At 38.9% G+C, this 24,867-nt stretch overlaps 1 protein-coding gene across 1 annotated transcript in view; it reads left to right on the plus strand.

Moving 5' to 3' along the window:
• Window positions 1-1,423: 1,423 nt before the first annotated feature.
• The window catches only part of LOC131971011 (1-phosphatidylinositol 4,5-bisphosphate phosphodiesterase eta-2-like), a 78,854-nt gene continuing 55,410 nt past the window's right edge, over window positions 1,424-24,867 (plus strand). The window contains 4 exon segments of the mRNA XM_059332275.1: window positions 1,424-2,110; window positions 21,609-21,755; window positions 24,060-24,303; window positions 24,450-24,579. Coding sequence (XP_059188258.1) covers window positions 1,918-2,110; window positions 21,609-21,755; window positions 24,060-24,303; window positions 24,450-24,579 — 714 coding nt within the window. The 5' untranslated portion in view covers window positions 1,424-1,917.

Here is a 24,867-nt window from a genome sequence, read left to right on the forward strand (position 1 = left end):
AATAAAATCCCTTTTTCTGTCACTACTCTTCTAATACACAACATGGGTGAAAAATGAGCCATATCCATTTTTTTTTTTAGCTCAGTAGCTTGTTAAGCTAACTTCTTGGCTAAGTATTTAGCTAAGTAGCTTGCTAAGCGAACTTCTTAGCTAACTTCTTGGCTAAGTACTTAGCTTAGCAAGCTACTTAGCCAAGTAGTTAGCTATGTAATAATACAAAAACTTTTTTTCTTCATAAATTATGAGAAGCAAAATTAAAATAATGATCTGTTGTTATCAAAACAAGATATGTAAAAAATATTTACAATATTCAATCATAAAATAAGTTGATATCAAAAGATAGAGCACAGAAACACACAGCAAGCAATAAATAACAGATTTTCTGGGCAAAATTACATCCTAAAAAAGAAGAAAGTATTGCACCATGGGAGATAAAGGTTGACATTCCTTGGTCAATGTAGTACAATACATAACACTGCATAGCTCTAAGTGTGCTCTTCTACAGTGTTTACCGTTGGATTCATTTATATTGTTATTCATGGCAGTGGAGAAATAATTGGGATAAAAGTCAAAGAAAATAAAGCCTATCTATAATAAATTAGACTTAAATTAGACAGAATAGAACTAGTAGAACTAAGGTTATAGGCTGTCTGCTGGAGTGAGTCTTGATTTGTGTGTTTAAAAAATGCTAATGTCTAAAACTAGCCGACTGTTAATGGCTTTTGTCACATTTTATTTTCCTTTTTATTTCCCTTAAGTAGGGCAGTAGTCCAGCATTAGTTCAGCCAGTGCACAATAAGAAGTAATTCATAAAATAACTACAATTATCAGTGTTAATGTACACTAACCTTGATGGCTTTCTTTCTATAAAAAAAAAAAACTATTTAATTTCCCAAACCCCATTTCATTATTGTAAATAGGTCCTACCAGCTGAACATTTTGAATACAGGTCCATCTCAATGAATTAGAATATCATAGAAAAGTTTATCTATGTCTGTAATTCAATTCAAAAGTGGAAATTACACATTATATAGAGCCATTACACACTGAATGAAACATTTCATGTCCTATTTTATTTAATTTCTTCTAATTATAATGATTATGGCTTACATTTAAGGAAGACCTAAAATTCAGTGTCTCAAAAGATTACAAAAGACCAATTTTAAAAAGTATGTTTAATATGGAAATGTTGGCCTCTGAAAAGTATGTCCATCTATATCAGGGATGGGCAACTGGAGGCCTGGGGGCCGCAGACGGCCTGCACCCTCACTTGAAGTGGCCCTCAGTACAACTACATGCATTTGAGCATGAAATCTTAATGCACAAAAAATTACTTCTTCCAATTAATGTTGGTCTGCTGTTCTTACACTAAAAAAGAAAGACATTTCTTAAACCTTTTGTATTCCTATTTATACTGTTATACATGCATTTGAGCATGAAATATGTTAAGTTACTGCACTGTAAACATGTTTAAAATTGCAGTTTCATCCTATCTGGTTAAGTGCACGCTCCTATATGTGGCCCTGTGGTAGTGAACATGAAAAATTGTGGCCCCCTCCAGCATTTAATTTGCCCATCCCTGGTCTCTATGACTCAATACTTGGTTGGGACTATTTGACTTGAACTGCTGGAAATGGATTTTTCCATGGTTTCCTTATGTATTGAGATGCACCTGTACTCATATGTCGTGGCGGATGTAGAAAGTTCCCATAATTCGATGTGTGCCCGAACGCAACACAGGTGTGTGCACGTGCGTCAGCTCCTGGATAATGAGATGCAGCAACATGTCACCTTGTGACTTCCTCGCGATGTGTGGATATTAATGAGCACAATTTCAGACTCCACTGTGATAGTTATTTTTAGGACTTTAACTAAAGTTTCCCTCGTTTCGTTATTTAGTGTTTTTAATGAGTTGTTATGCGACACATTGCGGGTTTCCATGACTCAGCACATCTTTGGCATTTCAACGACGTGTCGTTGAAAATTCATATTTATGCCACTTGGTCCAGGTGCAGAAAACGACACAGTAAAGCCAGTTTACTGTTTGAACATAGCGTGTCAAAATGTCTGCCTGGAAAACATGTGAAGAAAGGCCATCCTCGGGGCCAGGGTGAGTTCAGTTTTTTTTTTTTTTTTACTTTCTCATTGCTTCCCCTGTTCATAAAAACTGGATCCTGACTAACAGTGATTTGCTGAAAATCTCCGAACGCAGGCCCATGTTCATGTCCAAAACTTGAATAATTCTGGCAGCTTTTTCCCTACTTAATTGTACATCGTCACCCTGTTAAAATAATCGCCTAACTCATTTTTTTAAGTTTAGCAGGAAACACAAAAAACTTCACCAAAAGTGTAACATATGACATTTATTGATCATTTCACTCAAAAAGAATGTAACAAAGGATGGCTATTGGCATAGTAATAACACTGTGTAAATTATGTATCTTAAGAGAAATAAATGTCTTAGGCAATTTTTTTACCATGCCTTTGTGACTTAAGCAAGATATGGTAACACTTTATTTTGTCTACATAAGAGTGACACAAGCCTGTCAGAAACATGACATGACAAGTATCATGAGCATTAATGTTACTTCAAAGTGTCATTAATTATTATTAATAATTGCTAAGTCACAAAGGCATTTTAAAAAATTGCCTAAGTCACATTTTATTTTGACTTGGGCATAATAAATCCGCTTAAGTCACACACTTGACATAGGCCATTATCTTAAAGGGGTAAAATCACATGATCTGATCAACTGAGGATGTAGGTGATTTTACCATAGGTGGCATGAGGAGATGATTCAGGCAAAAAAAAAACAATTTTGACAAAAAATGACTTAGGCAATTATTTATACAGTGTGGCGATATGAGTATGACAGGACAAACCATGGGCTACACTATGCAGCTCCTAATAAGATCTCCAAGAGGCTAAATTATCCACCAAGCAGCGTTTAAGTTGGTTCCAATGTGACACATTTAGTCCGCTTCACTTCCTCAGCAGGCTCGCTCTCCTTGCATGGTCTTATTGTAGGTTTTGTTAATAAGCTATTAAACTAGATGGATGTTTAAGAGCTATTTCAAATTGAAGAGAGCACCCCAACAGCTCAATTACTGCCTCCTTTAATGGGTACATCAGTGGTGAGGAGCAGAGACAGGTGGAGTAGTAAGAGCATGGGGGCAGAGGCGCCTCTGCTGTGGATGACTACATAATTTTAGGTCATAGATAACCACCATATTTAATTTTAGATTAGTGGGCTGATCACATTTGTGTTTGTGGTGATTTAAGAAGTTAAGTGTAACTTTCAGGATGATGAAGCTAATATGTCAGGGTGAAGTATAATAAAAGATGTCGGTCTGTGTTGTGCTCTGTGGTTAGTTATAAGTGCTGCAGAAAGCTGCTTCTTGACTTGATCAGTCTGCAGAGATGCTACTGTTTCTCATCTGATTGTGATTGCACATTAGTCTAGTCGTAATTTCTTGAACCCAGAAATGTTGAGTGTGCATGCTGTTGTATAGTTATTTTGCATGAGGCACTTTAATTCTTAATCCGTCCGTCCATAGGTCAACACTGCCTCCTGACCAGGTTCCCTAAAGGTTTTCACCAACTCAGACTCAACTCAGACCCCCAAGTACACATGTTTACTCTTGGGAAAAAATATTTTGAGCATGACTTTATCAAACGATCTGATTATGACTGTATGCAAATGAGCGCATATTTGATGAGATATGGCCTCTGTTAGAAAAATAGCTTGAGGAAACCTTGAAAATTAAATTATCTGACTTCAATACCAAAATCCTCACCTATTTCTCTGTGCAGATCGTTGATGGGGAATGATGAGCAGGAGTTTAATTTAAGAGCTGATATCTAGACGTTTTCCATGGTTTTATTGATAATTATTTTGGTAATTATCAAGAACTGTGCAATTAATCGCAGTTAAATATTTTATTTGATTGACAGCTCGATACTGATACTCAGGAAAATATTCGATACTCAATACCATTTTCGATACCACCAGGATAAAAACAAAGACCCCCAAATTTAACAGAAATGTTTTTATGACCAAGAAAAATGCAACATGTAAAAATGAACAGAACCACAGGTTAAATATTTATAATAAAAAACAGTTGTGCAAAAAGAAACTGCAACTATGATAACAACCTTCAGGTCTGAGGTAGTGCAAAAAATAAATAAATACAATAAACAATAACAATTAGAACAATATTTTAAGGTTGTATGCTGTGCACAATATTAGGCAAGCTTGATTAAAAAAAAAAAAAAACTTAATTTAAGTGTTCATTCCTTGGCTAGGTATCGATACTTTTGAAAATGAGTATTGTATCCGGATACAATGTTTTAGTATTGATACTTTTTTGAGTATTGATACTTTTGACAACCCTAGACAGCCCTAGGTTTTACATAACTACGTCACTTCCTGTCGTCCTTGTAACTACTTCACTTCCGGCATGCATTTCCTGTTTAAACTGTCTTTTATAACGCCTTATCGAGAAGTTTTTTGCCCTAAACCTAGATCAGTGGTTTTGTACCCTAAATTCAAGGAAACCGCAGCCTTTTTGTTTAGAACTGTATGTATAATGACGTGTGTGTGCTATTTTTTAGAACGCTCCGCTCCGCTCTGAACCACAAACGCTCATATGGGACCTATTCTGTCGTTTAGACCGGAGATCTTGTTGTGCAAGAAAAATGCAACAACATCAACTTCAGGTACATCAAATAAGCTGACCTACTTCATGTGCTCCATTTTAGAGACAACAGTGGACAGTTTATTATAATTTTATGGGCCAAGGTGCATTCTGAATGGAGTCGTAGAGTTGTGCTCAGTGGGAAGCTTGTTCCATCATTGTGGAGCCAAGACAGCAAACTGTTGTGGTTTTGTTGGGGAGGAAGTACTGTGGATGGGTTGATCATGTCCTGAACGTAGCCTTTTATCAGCTTATTTTAACACTAACTGTCAGAGGGAGACAGCAGCTGTGTTCCCTCCATAAATGTCTTCAACAGGATTTGTCAGGATGCAGAGGTACAAAGTCTTGTCATCTGCCTGCTGTGACTTTATCCCCACTACTTTGATTTGTTCTGCTCTCTGTGGAATTCTAGTAAGTTTTTGCAGAATAGGTCCAAATCCTGTTCCCACAGGGTCTTCTATTACATGAGTCTGTACTGTCTTACCTACTAGGCTCATGCAATGTGACAAGATTATTGTTAAACACAATTGATTAACGGACAATATTCAATTAGGGAACTGTAATGGATCCTGCGCTATATTCAGTCTCTCTCTCTCTCTCTCTCTCTCTCTCTCTCTCTCTCTCTCTCTCTCTCTCTCTCTCTCTCTCTCTCTCTCTCTCTCTCAATTCAATTGGCTTTATTGGCATGACGTAACAATGTATATTTTGCCAAAGCAAGCAAGATAGGAAAGCAATATTTACAATAAATTATTATAATTCTATTTTTCATTTTAAAAGAAAAGAAAAACTAATAACAATAAAAGAAAGCAATATTTACAATCATTGAACAATATTTACAATCAATATATAATTCATACAATCTAACTGTCCTAGCAAAAAAAGAAGAAAAATAAATAAATAAAATAAAAAAAAACAACTCTCTCTCTCTCTCTCTCTCTCTCTCTCTCTCTCTCTCTCTCTGTCTCTCTTTCTCTTGCTTTACTGCATTGTTGTAGCTTATCAAAAGAAAAGTAACAACATGTGAGCATACGTTCTGACCAGGGTTTACGCTAGACTTTTTGTTTTGATGGCCAGTGTAACCGGTAACATTGTATGACATCCTGGAGGAGCTGGACTACCAGTGCAACCTGATTGGGCTCATTTACACATTTTCGTCAATATTGAGCAGAACATATTCTAAATGCAACCATTTTTTTCTAAAGTTTTGACGAATTATGTAGAATTTGTTATATACCATAGTGTTGCAATGTAAACGTGATTTTTTTTTCTCATTTTAGTTCACATTTATTTTCCTGCATATAATCAGATTTTTATGGGGGAAAAATTTGGTTACACCAACTGACGCTGGGTTAGATGACGTCATCGACCCATGTATGTATAATACGAAGCAGTGATATTTAAGGATGAACAGGTTGTAATGTGTTTTCATGTGCTTTGTTTCTCGGCTACATCTCATTCCCCCTACACTGGTGTGTTGAGGTGTCCGACACACACACACAAATCACATGTAGTGACAGGATGAAGCTTGTATTCATCCAAATCCAGCCACGGATGTGTTGCTTTGTGCTTCACAACACAACTGCTGTGAAACAACCGGAACACATTTCCGTCTATTCACTATCTACCTTGCTCAACCAGTGCTGCTGTCTTTCTCTGCTCTCTATCTATAGTCGTGTTTCCATCAACACATTTTTAATTTGAAGATTTGCACAAGAAAAGCTTCATGGAAACACCAAAATAGGAGATGGGAACCATTTTCCCAATAAGTTCTGATGTAGTGAACATTTAACTCACATGACTGATCAGCTGTTTCCACTCTGCCGGTCAAGACGAGCTGACATGAAAGAACAATTATAAGTTGCCCAATTGAATCCAATTACTGAAGCCTTCTCTCCATTTTCTTTCATGGGTGGCAGACGTTGTCAGATTAAGTTCCCTCTTGCGTAATCTCTACTGCCTTTACTGTTTTCTCTCTACTCCTACTGCTAACTGACGGATTATGCTGCAGCAATACATTACACTGCCATCTTCTGACCAAAGTATCAAATGCAGCTTTGTTTATTGGCTTTAAACCAGGTGGTGATGGAAGCGTCTCTGATTTGCATTTTCTTTAATGCAACCTTTAAAAATGTCACTTCAAAATTCACTTCGACTTTAATGGAAACAGGGCTAACGTGTATGAGAGGGACCAACTTTGAATTACAGCCAGACCAATATGTTATTGGCCGACACTGACCTATCATAGATATATCGGTATCTGTCTGTGCTGGCATTCAATAACAATTTAAAACAACAGTAAAAACAAGAACCAAGGAAACACTATCTTAAATCTCATCAATTTACAGTGAGGCATCACTACAGTTAGCAACCTGTACTAAGAGGTAAAACCGATTCAATTACATATATAAAACAATAGAATACAATAAAAATAGATACAAATAAATATCTATTAAAAGCCAGATGAAAGCAGTAAAAGACAATAAATATACAAAGAGATACACTCACCATCCACTATATTAGCAAGCAAGGTGTACCTAATAAAGTGGCAGTGTGGTCATCTGCTTCATGGTTTGACATGTTGTGTGTTCAGAGATGTTCTTCTGCTGACCTTGGTTGTAACAAGTGTTTTTTTGAGTTACGTGGCTTTAATGCCAGTGCTTGCAATTTTGCATTGAGTTTGTCTCTCTGAGCTTCAGAACTGACTTCAGTTTTGTCCTGGTGGAGCTGCAGGAAATTCTCTGCCATCCATGACTTGCTGTGTGTCATAAGCATAGCTGTTGAAACTTATGCTTCCTGATGACACTTCCAAGTGGCAGCATGTACACGTTAAAAAGCATGGGACCTAGAATTGAATTGAAACCACTATTTATTTTATCACTTTTTAAATGGAACACTCATTTATATTTACAAAAAGTTCTCTGTTGGTAAAATAGGATGTGAACCAATCTAAAACAGAACCAGAGACACCAATCAGACTGTGACGGTTACCTTAAAGCAGCAGTTCTCAACCTTTTTGAGTTGTGACACCCAATTTAACATGCATGTTGTCAGTGACCCCCGCTCACTGAACACAATCTCACACGCACAGTTAAAATCACCCAAAAAAGAAACAAAATGACCAAAAAAGACACAAATTGACCACAAAAAGATTAAAAAAGACACAAATTGACCACAAAATGATCAAAAAAGACAAAAATGACCAAAAAAAACACAAAATGGCTAAAAAAAGACACAAAATGTCAAAAAAAAAGGAAACAAAATGGCCAAAAAAGACACAAAATGACCTAAAAAGACACAAAATGACAAAAAAAAACACATTAAGTGACCAAAAAGACTAAAACACATTAACACTTTAACACAGTGGAGACAGAGCTGACTTCCAAAATGATTTGGCGACCCCCAGAAATCATCTCGCGACCCCAATTGGGGTCCCGACCCCAAGGTTGAGAATAGCTGCCTTAAAGAATGGCGTTGTATTGTGTGAATCACTTTATGTTACATTTTATTTGTATGAGGAGTGCTATACCATTGATTTAAGCAATTATCACACCAAATTTTGTGAACATTAAAATAACTTAATCCCAACTCCAGCGTGCTTTATGAAGTTTCCTGACCATTGCAGAACATTGCTTTTTTTTTTTTTCGAGCATCCCGAGCATCCCGAGCTCCTGTTGATGTGCATGTGGAACAATAATAATAATCTCTACAAAAACAACAGGCTGCTTGCAGTGCCAGGGATCGCTGTGTGACAGCTGATATAAAATAAAGGATTGGATCAGGCTCAATATAGCTGAATTGCTGATGTCCACCAGTTCAGAAACGCCTTGATTGCGAGTCTTTGAGATCAGATCCTGACAACCCTAGTCTGTTCTGATAATACAGAGCCCCAGAAAGGCAGTCAGAGTGAGTGCAGGGTAATTGATAAAAGGATTGTTTCATGTGGAGCTCGGCCAGGGCTGTGTGACGTCTGCAGACAGTTGAGGAATATCAGAGCTCAGTCTGTCCAGAGCCCAGAAGAAACACTTGATCAAACGGATTCTTTCATTGGTGCCGGACTATAAAAGAAGCTACATGTTTATTAAGCCTCTTTAACGTTCCACCATTGTCCCTCTTTGTGGTTTTTCTGTGGGTCATCGCATTTCACTCAACACATTTAGCAAATCTCCTAAACCAGGATTACTACTTCCTAGGGATTTAGGATTTCTGCCCGCCCAGCACATGTTACACAGTTAGCGTTTGTGTGTTGGGCTTCAGTGTCTTTTACGCTTTCCATTGATCCGGCCACAGTCTCTTTCATGAGAAGCCAGCCGTTTTTCAGCATTACTGGTGAATGCAAGCTGAGGGAAGAAAAAAATAATAATGGCATAGCATGAAGACAAATTGTAGCTTTGGAAACCTTCTGCTACATCTTTTTTGTCTTTGAGATGGAATCTTTTTGAAGAGATGGCCGTGCAATAAGCAGGTTTGCTGGGGCAAGATTATTGACCAACTGTTGATACCATTCGAAGACTGAGAGGAATTCTTCCGTTGGCTTTTTCTGCCGATTTTGCTTTTAACCTTGGAAGGAAATTTCAGAAAGTGATGCTTTTGACTATACTATATGTGCGTTTTTAAGGAAGTAAAATAGCAGGATATAGAACTTTACCAAAAAAAAAAAAGAACGTAAAAGTTGTCGAGGTACATGTCTTGTGTCCCTATTTGACCCAAGGTTACATTTTTCCTCCACTTTTTGTGGGAACATCCCCTTGTGGTTTGAGGGAGAATCTCAGTTAATCTAAATGAACACATCCAAGAAGAACAGCTTTTTCCCCATCGGCCCACTGCTGTGTTCTGCTGCCACGGCCACCACCGGGGACAAGCCTGGACCTCTAGCTAAAGGGGCCTTCTCCTCCTCCTCAGAGGAGCAGGACAAACAGAATGAGGGAACAAAGTGTAAGAGCGGGCAGCAGCAGGCCGCTCTTTCCCACGTAGTAGAGGAGTTCTTCTGGATAGGAAGCAGCATTGTGGCGTTCTCCAAATGGAGGCTTGGCTACATGGGTAAGCTTTATCACACACTGATTAGAATTACACTAAATATCAGATACACTACCGGTCAAAAGTTTTAGAACACCCCAATTTTTCCAGTTTTTTATTGAAATTCAAGCAGTTCAAGTCAAATGAACAGCTTGAAAGGGTACAAAGGTAAGTGGTGAACTGCCAGAGGTAAATAAAAAAAGGTAAGGTTAACAAAAACTGAAAAATAATGTACATTTCAGAATTATACAAGTACCGGTAGGCCTTTTTCAGGGAACAAGAAATGGGTTAACAACTTAACTCTATGGAGTCTTGTCCATTTTTGCATTCTTTTCATGTCTTTGTAAGTCATTTTGTGTCTTTTTTTGTCTTTTTTAAGTCATTTTGTGTCTTTTGGTGTCTTTTTTGGTAATTTTGTGTCTTTTTTAAGTAATTTTAGTCCAACATAAAATGTGATTTTGAATCTTTTTTTTACTTTCAAAACACTATCATGCTCGATAAAGAATTTTAAATGTTGCAAATGTGCATTAATTTCAGAGTACACTGAGACATTAAACTGCATCATTTTCAATTAAATTCTGGAAGTTGGTGTGTTCTAAAACTTTTGACCAGTAGTGTATATCAGCCTTTTGTGGTTGGTGTAAAGGTTCAAAGCTGTTGGATCACAAAATTCCTGGCAGTAACAATATACACCAAGTTTACACTCGCCTGTGCATCTAGTGGGAGACTGGCAGTGTGTTTGAGGTGAGATCATAATGTTTTCATTGTTTACAAGGGACATTGCAACTTTGTTGTATATAAGTGAAAAGATCCTATCTGTCATTCAGCTTTTGTTGTTACAGTAACCTGAGCATACTCAGATTTACTAAATGCACTCAAAAAAATAATTTCCTCCCAGAACGAAATAAAATTATGGAAATAATTTCCACCTAAATAAAATGCTTTAATTTAGCGAGAAACAGTTTTGAGTGAACAAAATGTAAATATGTTGGGTCAACATGATGTATTTGCGTTACTGTTACTTAATGACCAGGGGTCAGTCCAACTAGATTTGTGAGGGTAATTGTAACATACTAACGTAATTTTCTTGGGCCATTTAAACTTGTATGATATTATTAAGAGTTACAGGTAGTTACAGCTACTTTATTAAAATAGTGAAGTACATGAATTAATTACAGTTGTTTTGGCTATTTATAGAAAGCTACAACCTTTAACTTAAACTTCCAAGCATTTGTTTACACTACCACTCTGTAAGGCTTCATTAGATTGCAGTTTTAAGGTCAACAAAATGGCCATCCGCACCTTGGAATTACCTGTGTGTGTGTGTGTGTGTGTGTGTGTGCGCGTGTGCGTGTGCAACATATGGCCTTGTTTGCAGGCAACATATGGCCTCCAGACAGTCTTATGGCTTAACCTGGTGCTCTGACCTGACAGTAACTGACCTATATTGAAAGTGTGGCAGGACGGTAGCCAGGTTATCCTGCCATGTCACTAATGGTGGAACAGTTCAAGTGCAATGTTTTTTTAAGTTTGTTTCAGTACGTTTTTGCTGCAGAGAGTGGGCATTGCAGATTACACTAAACTTTAAATGTATGCATTCAGCAAAAAAAAAAAAATCCACCTAAAGATGAATTATATCAACATAAATTAAGCATAGAGGTACATCTCAAATATAATTTTCATGAATATCATGAAAAAGTTAAATATTTTTTGTCAATCATTTCAGAAAGTGAAACTCGTATACAGATTCATAGAGTGAAATATTTCAAGACTGTTTTTCCTTGTAATTTTGATGATTCTGGCTTAGAGATAATGAAAACTCAGTGTCTCAGTATAAAATTATAATATTGCTGGTGAGTGTAATGTGCTGGTCCTGGGTCAGTGGTGGTTTGGGGCCATGTCCTCTGCTGCTGTTGCTCCACTGTGTTTTCTGAAGTCCACAGTCAACATAGCAGCCATCTAGCAGGACATTTTAGAGTCTTCATGCTTCCACAAGCTCCCAGGAGATGCTGCTTTCATTCTCCAGCAGGACTTGGCACCTGGCCACACTGGTAAAGGTACCAAAAGCTGCTTCAGTGACCATGGTGTTACTGGGCTGGACTGGCCACATAACTGGGCTGACCTGAAGCCCATAGGAGTCTATGGGTATTAATAATTAATTAATTAATTAATTAGTATTAATGAACATACTTTTCAGAAGCCTGACATTTGTGTTTAAAATATGTTTTTTCTTTATTGATCTTATGTAATATTCTAATTTTCTGAGACACACAGAGTTTTGGGTTTTCATTATCTCTAAGCCAGAATCATCAAAATTACAAGAAAAACAGGCTTGAAATATTTCACTCTATGTGTAATGAATCTATATAATGTACGAGTTTCACTTTCTGAAATATCTGACAAAAAATATTGAACTTTTTCACGATAGTCAAATTTTTGAGATGTACCTGTACACAACTAGCATTAGACGTCTTTCAAAACAAAAGTAATAATGGGGGCATGTCTGCGCAACTGAGCTTATCAGCAGTCACATGTACGTAGGTAGCTCTGTAGTGGGAGCTATGGAGGCTGTGTTGGACAGTTCGTTGACAATATCTTGTCATAAAGTATGGTAGCTACTGTGTTGTTGAAGGGATATGATATCATGGCTTTAGTACTTTAATCATATGCTGAAATCCTGCATAGGGCTGCATATCTTTGGCTATAAACTCCCTCAGTGCTTTAGTTGTGGACGTTGTCCTATTTGACTCTACATGAAGAGGCTGTTTAATGCTGCAGGGACTACCTTAGTGTCTCCTACTCACGCTGTCACACCGGGGTGATGTCTGCATAAATGCGCCATCTTATTGGAAGTATTGCCGCAAGCATAAGCCACATGTGTTGAACAGCATCCATTTTTTCCATCCGTGTCATAAAAGAAGCACTAAATCCATTATGCTCCCATACAGCAGGCTGAAACGATGCCTCTGATCGTGCTGTGTCTTTCCACTCGCCATTTTGAAGATCTACTCTGCACCTCACCCGTGCTATCTGTTTCACTGGGTTGTCAGCACAACCCTTTTGACTGAAAACGAAAATATCTAAAATGAAGTGTACAATACACACATGCCCTGAACTGTGACTGGCAAACCGAACTGCTCAGATTTTTTCATTATCTGTGTTTTGGTGACAAGCTGCTACCTTACCCGTCACCTGCTGTCTGAGTCCTGTTTTAACCCCATTAACCAACACAGCAGCTGTGGCCTCCAGCAGGACTGCTAATGCTCGGTGATGTAGGCCACCCCATTACATGGACACCATGCCCTCCCAAGTGTTGACACAATATTTCATGTCAACTTAGTCTTATTTCAGTTTTAAATTAACATTCACACATTTGTATGTGGCTTGTTAACTCAAACACTTGCTGGTGTTTTTTTCTGAGGCTCAGGTGGGGAAAATAGGGCAAATTATCAACCGACACGAGCACTTTTTTTTTTTCTGTCTCTTTGTTAGGCTCCTTGTGTGCCCTCATTAATCAAGCGTTTACATGGGATCAGAGCTTGTTTTCAGCCATTTGAACATTCGGTTAATGTTCAGTGTTCCTCCACAATGGGTGTCTTCTCCACATCCACACATGCTTTAAATCTGATGTAACCATAGCAACAAGCCCAGACCCTGACTAGTAAAGAGTGTAATGCCTTTCTGTGTGTCTCGTGCTCCTTCTCTACAGGGTATTGTACATGTCTGAGCTGCTGTTGTGTTCAAGCAATATGCAAGCAACATCTAATTTCTTTATTTATTAAAGTCCGTTTTTGTCACTGGATACTTATATCTGTGCTTACCTTACTTATAGCTTTGTGTCATTTCCTGCAATTTCTTTTTAATATGATTCTGTTTTTTTATTCCCAGATTTGATTTGATTAAATCATTTGCACTTTAAAACATACAGAAAACTCAACTTTGTTAACTTGTAACCGACATGTGACTCACGTAATTTGATCCACATCTCAAGTAAGACCCAAGCCGTTTGGTCAAAGTCCCAAGCAAGTAGGGTTTCAAAATTCTGTGAATTTTCAATGTTGGCATTTTTCCATTGCAATTAATGGGAATTTATGGGAAATAATCGGAATAAGCTGATAATTTACAAAATTGAAGGTTGGCCCCCAACAGGGAACATACTATAGTTGGGGAAATATTTTAGCATAATAGTAGTATTTTATTCATGTTTTTGTTCAATCAAAAGAATATTTACAAAATTCTACAAGCAAGTCCCAAGTCACTCTGTCTTGGGCAAGTGAGGTCAATTCAAGTCAAAGGTTAAGTCCAGAGTTGTGACGGTACATGTTGTATCAGGCTAACATTAGCTAGCTACAGAGTTGTGACGGTACATGTTGTATCAGGCTAACAGAGTTGTGATAGTATATGTTGTATCAGGCTAACATTTGCTAGCTACATAGTTTTGATAGTATATGTTGTATCAGGCTAACATTAGCTAGCTACAGAGTTGTGACGGTACATGTTGTATCAGGCTAACATTAGCTAGCTACAGAGTTGTGATAGTATATGTTGTATCAGGCTAACATTAGCTAGCTACAGAGTTGTGATAGTATACAGACTGTATGTGGCAAACATAAGATAACATCAGCGGGGTGGCTATAGGGAATTGGTACCCTTGACATGGCAGATTGCATGCTAGGCATTGGTTGTCATGTCTGCACATCTTTGTTTAAATTAATTTGCTTTCAAACACACAGTAAGAACAAACACAAATCAAGAGAGAGAAAATTGTGGTAGATTATGCCACCTGGAACTGTTACCACTTCTTGTTGGGTTTTTTTAGCAGATGCTTTCTTGCAAATTGTCATGTTAATGAGATCGCCATATTAGCATTTCTTTGAAGTGAGAGGATATTTTTAAAACTTGAGCTCAGTATATAAAAAAATGAGCTGCTGTGACAATAGAATAATCACAGCCTGATGAAACTTTACAATCAGAAACTGGAGACCTGGAGCCTTCAGAGCTTTCATACGTATATTGACTGTAAGGGTTCCTCAGCAGGCAACACAACACAAGTGCTAGCAGCCTCTTGGGCCACTCTCTCCTTTAATCTTTATTTCCTCCATCAACGTCTTCTTCAGTCTCTTCACATTTACCATGATGTCTGTAGAGGCTGCTAAACCACAACCTGTTGCCCACTTGCCCTACTTCAGTTCAGGCACAACACAAGTAACATAAGTATTTCCCCTGTACTGGACCTGAAGACTACCTCACCTTCCGGTCCAAAGCTCCTGTGCTAGTGGTGTAAACACCAATGCTCCCCTGGTACTCTCGTACCAGGGGCCATCGTGGCTAACCAGCGTTACAGTTGATAGTGTTCAGCAGTTAGCCAGCTGTCTTCAGTGAAACACAGAGATTGAAAGCAGGCCACCCTCCTTGTCAATCACTTAGGATCTGGATCCAAATATATTATTAGGGAAAGCACAAATAATGTGCTGAAAACAGTTTTCCCGAAATTGCAACAAATTTATGAATCGTCCATTATAAAGATGCGGAAAAGTACTTTACAATTGATTATATATATATATTGATTAAATCAGTTTGAGGCCTCCACCTTGATATGAAAGTTGAATGTTCGTGCGGCCCGCAAGTTTTATATGAACGGCACTTTACAGTGTTGTGTGTGGAAGGTCCCTTTATTGCGCAAGCTGGAGCTTTGTTTCACTTGTTTCTATGACGACGTTTACAACAACAACCGCACGGCAGGAAAGGAACAGCCCGGTAAGCCCGGTCCTTTAAGCGCTTGCTATCCCGCTACTTTCTACCATCTACAAATGTCATGATCTTCATGTCATCATGAAAGACATAAATATCGAGTGCAAAAAGAAAGGCAACTGCTACCGGACCGCTTTTTATCTGCCGTGTTGTTTGTAAACTATGTTTTGTTTTTGTTTAATTTTCTGTTAGAAAAACTGCAGCTACTCCAGAGAGTTTTTTTGTTTTTTAAACTCTTTAATTGGTTCACACATGAACAAGGTACAGGACTTACTGTGGTGAGGTTTCACAAAAATAAACCTCTGTGTGCGGGATCATGCATCACAACATGGCAACTGGTCCAGATCCATGCAAATAACTTGTACTCACGCACAACGAACACTAAGTAATAGCAGGCAGTTATGATTAGGCTCAGTTTGACACTGCAGTAACCGACGAGGGTGTGGCGGCGGCGCACTTAACTGGTAACGTTTTCTCCGGAACTGTTCATTGTTCATTCGGGTCTACTCTGGTCTTTCCGGTGACATTCGGCGACGTGATCGGAATTCAAGAAGTAGGCAGAAGGAGCCTTGTTCAGAAGACCTGTTCATGTTCTTTAATATTCCATTCATGTTCAGGACAGTTCATTTTCAGAAGAACCCATTCAAGTTAAATAACTGTTAGTAATGACATTTGAGAAGTTTGGATTTTTTTTTAGCAACGTTTTTTTTGTGGAATACCTGATGCGGCCCAGCCCCACCCAGATACTGCCAAACATGGTCACTTCTGGCTCCAGGCAAAGCAGATGCTAAACATCACAGTCGCTATACGCACACTTACATACATACATTCTATGATTATTAGTTTCAAAAAGTTTCAGAAATGTTAAGACATGCAGATAGGTTCCTTTTTTGTTAAAATACACAATGTAAAGGACCTGAAATAGCCTTTTCATTGATTTTGCCTTAAAATGTTCACAGTGGGTGTGTAGTTATTGAGTAGGGAAGCTGTTTGCACAATGTTTGTCTTTACTAACAATTCAAAGATGTTCCGATTAGCCTATTATGGCCAAAAGGGCAGCTTGAACCCAAACAAAGCCACAAACAAAGCCACTGAAATCCACCAGCCTTAAGTTGTCATGTATTGTTAGTCTAATATTGCACTGGTGGTGTTGTGCACTTTGCTGATATGGTCCTGAGCAGAAATTCAATAGCAGCAGAACTGAACAGAAGTATATTAACAATACCCAGGGGCTGCACTCTCCACAGTCGGGTCAAATCAATGCTTAATAAGAGGAGTTCATCACTGCTGCTTTACTTACTTACACAGCACATTATTTTGGATGTTGCATTTTGCTATAATGGATCAAAATGTGATCCAGGTTTAAACTGGAAGCAGTCGAGGTTGGTGTTTTCTGTTCAGCCCCATCAAGTGTGATTAAACATGCATTCCTTTGTTGTTGCTCTGTTTGAGTCAGGTCTGAATCACAGTTAAGAGTAGGGATTTGTGGCTTCCTAAGTGCACAGAGAAAGAATAAAGTCCAAACATTTGTGGAACAACAAGAACAACAGTCTTACAAAAGGCCTCTGTAATATGATAAGAACACAAAGAAATCAGGCTACATGAAGAATACAAACAGTGCTGTCAATTAAATTAAATCTGTGTCAGCAAACATCCTCCTCCTTTTCCTGCTGTCTTGATATAATCAACATAATGTACATTTTCACAGCATTAACTATAACTGTGAGTTGTTAAACACATTATCCAGGCTAAATGCAGGAAGGACAGCTGGCAAAAAAACACTGCAAGTGTGTTAATTGATTTATTGGTTTATATTTTCACTGCAAAAATTATAGTTAACACATGCAAATTCAGATAAAGGTGTTGGAGGGAAGAACACATATGAAGAAAATCTGGAAAATAAAACAAAATTGGTGTAATTGTGTGATTCTTTCAGCATTGCTCTATGCAGCAGCTTTAAACTGTATGAGAAGCTTCTTCTTCAGTTCATGATATCCCTGCAACATCTGAAGGCAGAGCAGGACTGATGTATGTTGATCAATCTGCAGCCAGAAGTGCTCTGCTAGAGTGCAGTGTCGTTTGTGCACAGCCGTTTACTGTTTTCCTTCATTAAATTGTTAAAGAGGGAGAGACTCCATGCTGCTGCCAGAGGAGCCGCTGACTGAGATTAATCTGAGCAGTCGCTAAAAGGGTCTGAAAAGCATTACCCCCCCCCAAAAAATCATTTGTTGAAGGTACTTTTTTTTTCAGTCATAATTTTGTCTAGCCTCTATGCCGCATCTACACCACACTGCAAAAAGGGTGTGTGTAAAAATAAGATAAAAACACTAAATCTAAGGGCAATTATCTTGCTGCATGGACAGATAATTTCACTTGACAAGATTTCTTAAGTTAAGATTGTTAAATCTAGAAATGAGCATGTTGAACGCTTAAAATAAGAAATTAACTAACACTTCTTAATCTAAAGGTTTTTTTTATCTTGGTAAGAAACAAATAATTTGCAGTGCATAGACTGAATATAAATAATGGACGTAGTCACCGTGACGTCACCCATTGGTTTGTGGCCTGTTGGAAGCATCGAGTTCAGTGTTACACTCGTCGCCATCTTGTTTCTGATACGGGGAGCAGACCATATCTGGACTGTGGAGGAGGAGAGGGATCTGATCACTGACTAAAGCCTCTCTACACCTCAACCTGACTGAGAGAAGCTGCTGCTAATTCATGTTAGCATTAACTGGAGCATTAACTAGGATGTTAATTTTGGCTAGCAAAATATAAAAACAAAACTTATGTTACTTACCTCAGAAAACTGAACAGCGACCCCTTGGAGTGTCTGTTAGTCCAACCAAACGCTGAACAAGACATTTTTAATGAACAAAACGTTCAAATAAACATCATTAAGTGATTGACGTGATTGACGATTGACGTGACTTAATGACGTGAAACGTCATTAAGTGAAAATACAGTGAAAGGGTCAAAGTTAGACCAAAAGCGGTAAATGCCCTTTTTTATATCTATATAACTTTATTGACACGTTGCCGTGGATACACATTGTTCTGCTTCTCTCCTGATGACGGCTCGCCTTGTTAGTGACCTGTCAATCAAAGGTAGCCACGCCCCAAATCATACGATTCTTTATCTTCTATTTTCTTCTAAATGGGGCCATTATTTACACTATCTAAATCAAATTGTCTTGAAGATTTTTTACTAGCGACTGAGACCATAGTGTTGTCCTAAAAAAAAAATTCTGAGGTAATAAATCAGTTTTCTCATTTTGCATTTAAATGGAATGGACAGAAATGTTTTTGCAGCCAAACTTAACGCCCCCTGCTGAAATTTTCGGTAGAATGCAGCTTAAGGCACTTCCTGGTTTGCCTCCTTTCACAGACCCGGAGGTTGCCACCTGATCTACACAGCGCTCTGTCTGCACTGCAGAAAGGTCTGGCTGCACCTATTATCATTATGGGATAAAGGAAAACATATGCTCTGGCTTCTTTGTATGTCTTTAAAGCAATCGCAATGAATCCTCTTGGGCATCCTGGTGCATCTCATGTCTCTTAATAGCATCCAGCTTCCCCTCACTTGCATCTTTTGCTTGTGTGTTATTCCCTCCGTGTTATTCCCTCCCTATTCCCCTCCCACCAGAGATGCATGGAGAGGGGGGGGGGCGCGCTTTAGGACACATGAGACGTTCTTGCAGCCATGCACTAATAATAAAGTGGGTTTTTTTCTGAAGCCAGTTACCCATTTAACAAACACCTGCACATGAATAACAACCTGCACTCTGTGTTTCATTACTGTGTCCTGCTCAGGGGCATGGGAATGCATTTATATCATTTATTATTTGTGTCTGTATATATCCTGATTATGAATTCATATTTGAATATCCTAGAATATGATTGATACAAGGTGTCCTTTGAAACTTGAAATTATTTATTAGGTTAAATGTTTCAGGGGAAATTTAAATTATATCAAACTCAAGGCTCTGGAATGATTCATAGTATAAAGTTATTTTGCGTTGTGTTGCCGAGTGTCAGTCATTCTAAACCCCGACCCTCCTCTCCGTCCTCCTCCGGGACATGCTCGTGCATTCACACACTTACTCGTGCACTGAATTTACCAAGCTGCCGTGCCTAACCGTCTGTATCTCTGCTTCAAAACATGATCGGTCCATATGCGTGTGCACACGCCGAACTAAATACTATCAACCTGTCGGGCCGGTCAGATCCAAACACACTGCTGCATACACCGTCCGGTAGCCGCAAGCTAACATTAGCTAACAATCAAAGTTGTTTTAATCACACTAAACTCTGACTAACTGTTTTGAATTACTTCCTGTCACTAAACACATGCAGCTTTCAAAATAAGAGCACAGTGTGTTGACAGAGTCCACCACATAATTTACAAGAAGACTGTCAAAATAAGATGCCTTAAATCAAATATACAAGAACCCTTATTCTCCTTTAAAATAATTCTTAAAATATGCAATCATTAAGATCAGTGTATATGATGGAATAGTGGTATGAGAATGTGTGAGAGGCACCAAATTTGGGCTTTTATGGGAAATAAAATCTGGGGGGGATGCCCCCAGACCCCCTAGCTAGCTATTTTTCTACACTTGCTGGCTACTACTGGCTATAGACTATTTGACTATTTATTATCATCCATTCATCTACCTGCACTGCTGCCATACTGTTCATTCTTCACTGTATAACATACAGTTTCTATAACATATTAATTCACTGTATATATCCTATAGCATATTAAATTCATACCTGCACTATATTTATATACTCTTTTCATATGTACATACCCTGCACTTTACTACTCTGCACTTCTGGTTAGATGCTAAACTGCATCTCGTTGTCCTAGTACTTGTATTCTGTTCAATGACAAAGTTGAAACTAATCTAATCTACTCCACGTCCTAGTGGAAAGCATGTTGACAGCAATTAAAAAAGCCACAGTAGCATAACAATAAAGATTCTATCATACGGTATCTCCCGACTGTGAAAAATGTTATGTGAGGTGTTTGCTCTCATTTTGCTCTCGAAGTGCACAAGATTGATGCATTTTACTTAAAAATGTACAAAATTTTCTCCTGGGGGGGGCATGCCCCCAAACCACCCTAGATGGTTTGGTGCCCCCCACCCCAGACTCTCATAAAATCATGTGAGAAATACTGAAAATACTATCTAATACTATCCATAATAAATCTTAATGGAGGTTTATGAAAGGACAATGCTATAAGAATGCTTTTTCCATTTCATTTATTATTAACTAAGAAGGTTGTCTGTGGTCTTATTGTTGTTCAGATCCAAAATGAACACAGCTTTTTAATTAAACCTGTTATCTGTAACTCCAGTATGAATCTGCAGATGCTATGATGTATCAGTTCAGTCCAATCAGCTGCAGTGTCCAGTCAATAACTAGCCTTATTTCCTGCATGCTGCTGCGAAATTGTTTGAAAGGGTGAGACAGAAACTTGATCATTGATATTATGGCCACATGGGGTGAAACAGCAGCCCAGGGCCATTGTCTGTCCACACCATTAGCTTCCTGTGGAGGAACTGTCAAATTCTCCCCCAAAATAATGACAAGGATACAAAGAGTATTTTAAGTAGCACCAGTCGGGATTTTGGCACGTCTCATTAAAGTCCAAGTGTTGTTTTATTCCTAGAAGGTGTAGAGCTTGTTTTTTCAGTTAAATTTAGGCCACAATAGATATCCTCACATCTAAGAGGAGCTCTTGGTTTTATTGATTTTGGCTGTTGTTGTTGTGTCATAGTCTACAGTGTGAAGTAGAGATCTTGTTAAATTGCTTTGTGGAGAAATTGCCTCTTGCTGTCATCTAGCTCCTCTCCCTTTCTCTTTCCACAAGACAAACGCTGTCAGCAGTGACGGGCGTATCCAAAGCATTTGGTTTGCATTTCTTAGTGTCCATGCGAGTGAAAAAACAGTTTTGTATGGAAGCCCATTTCCACATTTTGGAAATACACAGGCATGATGAATTAATTGAAGGAAAGATGTTGCGAATGCACGTTTTTGTCTGTCTCAGTTGCATTGCACACTCCAGCAAACTTTTGCTTTTGACAACTTTCCAATCCTTTTTCTTTTTTTCTGTCCGACTTGTTTTCTTCCCTCCAGTGGAGAAATGTATGAGCTCCATGCAGACGGGGACCCAGATGGTGAAGCTCCGTGGAGGCTCCAAGGGACTGGTGCGGTTCTTCTTTCTGGACGAACACAAGTCCTGCATCCGCTGGAGGCCCTCGCGCAAGAATGAAAAGGCCAAGAGTGAGTTACTTCTTCCCTCTTACAGTCACAAGGGAACCGCATTTGCTGTCCCGTTGTTCCATGTATTCATAGTTCAAACTTATGGAAGGCCATTCGTTCCATATTTCATGTGACAGCCAAAGGCATATTGAATGTTACTAGCCTTCTACAATCCAGTTGGTGAACGGATACTGAGAAACTGCACCAGCTAATTACCAGCTTTATTTAATTCACTGTTAGAGACAACACGATCTCTCAACCTAAATGACAGAATAGACCGTGTGTCAATACCACCCCTAACGACACATATGAGCTTTGCCAAAATGAGCGTTTCACGGCTCACAGTAGCACAGAGCGTTCTAAAAATAGCACACACATCATTATACAGACACGTATGGTTCACAATTGTAAAAAAAAGGCTGCCGTTTCTGTGAATTTATGCTGCAAAACCACTGACCTAGGTTTAGGGCAAAAAACGTCCTGGTTAGGTGTTATAAAAGACAGTTTAAACAATGAATGAATATTCGTAAATGCCAGAAGTAAATTAGTGGCGAGGGTGACATGAGCCACGGGATTTATCCTAATTCCTAATCCTCAATCCCTGCTACTAGCAGCATATCAAACATTCAGCCAGTAGTAATAGTGCTATACCTGTTGTATACATTTGCATCATTTATAAAAGTGATTCAGTCAGGAAAGCATGTGTGTATGTGTTTCTCCAGCTGAAGGGTTTGTGGAGAACACTGACAGCCACATGGGAGCAAACACAGCAGAGTGGCAGCATGTCAGGTGTCACGGTGATATCCTCCTGGACTTCCTGCTGTATACACATACAACTGCCTCAAACCAGCCTGGGGGAGGCTGTGTGTGTTTATGTGGTCGTATGTGTTCAGCTATATTACTAAATTATAAATGAGTGTGAAATAAAACAATATTTCATCCCTGTAGTATAATGTATGACAGACTGAAAGACGGAGAGATGCAGAGATATGTTAGTGATTTCTCTGGATATGGAGGGATTTAGCAGAATGAGTCTTGTTTGTAGGATTTCCAGGAATCAGAAGTACTCATTGCTGTCACGGGGGAAACTGATAAATGACTCGGGGCAGAGTCTTCTGGTAAATTCTCATTACCATCTCATAAATGCTGCATCTGAATAAACGGAGATCTCTGGGCACTGCTGGCCCAGTTCTTCCTTTTAATACCCCATATCATAAGTCCTTCTATATGATGGAAGAATTTCCCCATTAAGCTATCCCTATGTCCACGATCATTAATTCACAAGAAGGCTGAAGGCTGCTGAAGGTATATGTTGGCTTAAATAAGCTCAGTTTAAATCAGTTTGGTTTTTAAATGGGTTTATTTGCATTAGCTTTTGACTCTCCTCATACTTGTACTGTTTGGCGATTTAATGTAGAACAATATCCAAATGTTTTACCCCTGCAGAGTAACCAGGAGATGGAAATGTCAAATAACTTTAGGGCAATAAAATGTGCAATGTTTACCTCTGTAATATCATGCAGTGGAAGTATAAAGAAACATTTAAAAAACCATACAAAGTAGAAATACCACCATTTATTTATGTTTAAGAAAACACATGCAAAAACGTGAAACACAAGCAAACCAATTTGACAACACAAGTGCAGCTTTAGAAAATGCACTGCAAAGACTACAACACAATAGAAGTGTTTCCAGAGGACACTTAAGTTCAAGATGATGATAATTTCACGTTATAACGTTAGCGAACGATCATAGCATGCCAAGGTTAGCGGCCGATCAGAGCTTTCTAACGTTAGCAGCTGATCATAGCTTGCTAACATTATCGGCCAATCATAGCGTGCTAACGTAAGCTGGCGATTGACAGTGTGCTAGTGTTAGTGTGCTAGCAAGACCAAGACCAACTTCGTGCCGTTGAGAGAGACCAACTTAAACGTGTGTCATCCATTATTTGATTTGTTTAAGTGCAATATGATTGATGCGGGCTAACACTAGCGGGCTAACACTAGTGGGCTAACGCTAGCGGGCTAATGCTAGCGGGTTAATGATATATTTCATGTTATAACATGAAATTATCATTATCTTGAAATGATAATATCACAAGCGTGTCCAGACGTGTGCATCACTTGAAAGTGTCCTCTGGAAACACTTCTGTTGTGTTGTGGTGTATTTGGAGCATGTTTTCTTATTGTGTTGTGGACTTTTCAGCGCGTTTTCTTAATGCTTTTGCTTGTGTTTTGTGTATTTGCATGCGTTTTCTCAAGTTGCAGCGCTGTGAGCTCTCAGGGCCACCGTACTGACTGACTGACTTCCTGTTTGCTCCAACAGTCTCTATTGACTCCGTCCGGGAGGTGCGTGAGGGCAAGCAGTCTGAGATCTTCCAGCGCTATGCAGAGGGCAGCTTCGACCCCAACTGCTGCTTCAGCCTATACTACGGCGAGCATATGGAGTCTCTGGACCTGGTGTCTGGCACTGGAGAGGATGCACGGACCTGGATCACAGGTCTCAAGTATCTGATGGCAGGCATCAGTGATGAGGACAGCCTGGCCAAGAGGCAGCGCACCCGAGACCAATATCCTTCAGTCATTCAGTGGGGGGGAGGCGGGTCTGATAATTGGGCTGGTGATTGAAGGTTGCAAGTACCTGTAAAGAAAGTCTGTTATATGATCAACATTTTAGGGTTTTTCTGCTACCTACCTTAACCCACCGCGTCCTCACATGGCTGAAGCACACATTTACCGAAGCAGACAAGAACGGAGACGGCAGCTTAAGCATCAGTGAAGTACTGCAGCTCCTGCACAAACTCAACGTCAACCTGCCTCGGCAGAAGGTCAAGCAGATGTTCAAGGTACCGACGTGTGCTTTCTTTTTCTTTTGTTTTTAGTTTGCTGCACTCAAGAACTTTTTTATTATTACTTGTCTTTCACCTGTAGTCCAGAGGAAAAAAAGTCAGTTTTGCTCTGTGCTTGCTGAAGCAAATCTAAAGATCCTGAAAAGGGCAACATATTGAAATGTGCTTCTTTTTGTTACCTAACCAATATAAATGATTGAGCAGGTTGTTTCGTCCTTTTACATTTACAGAAAATACCTTAGAATCCACGGAAGTTATTACTTCCTAAGCTATGAAATGGGTCAA

This window comes from Centropristis striata, chromosome 5 (assembly GCF_030273125.1).
Source record: "Centropristis striata isolate RG_2023a ecotype Rhode Island chromosome 5, C.striata_1.0, whole genome shotgun sequence".
Classification (NCBI taxonomy): domain Eukaryota; kingdom Metazoa; phylum Chordata; class Actinopteri; order Perciformes; family Serranidae; genus Centropristis; species Centropristis striata.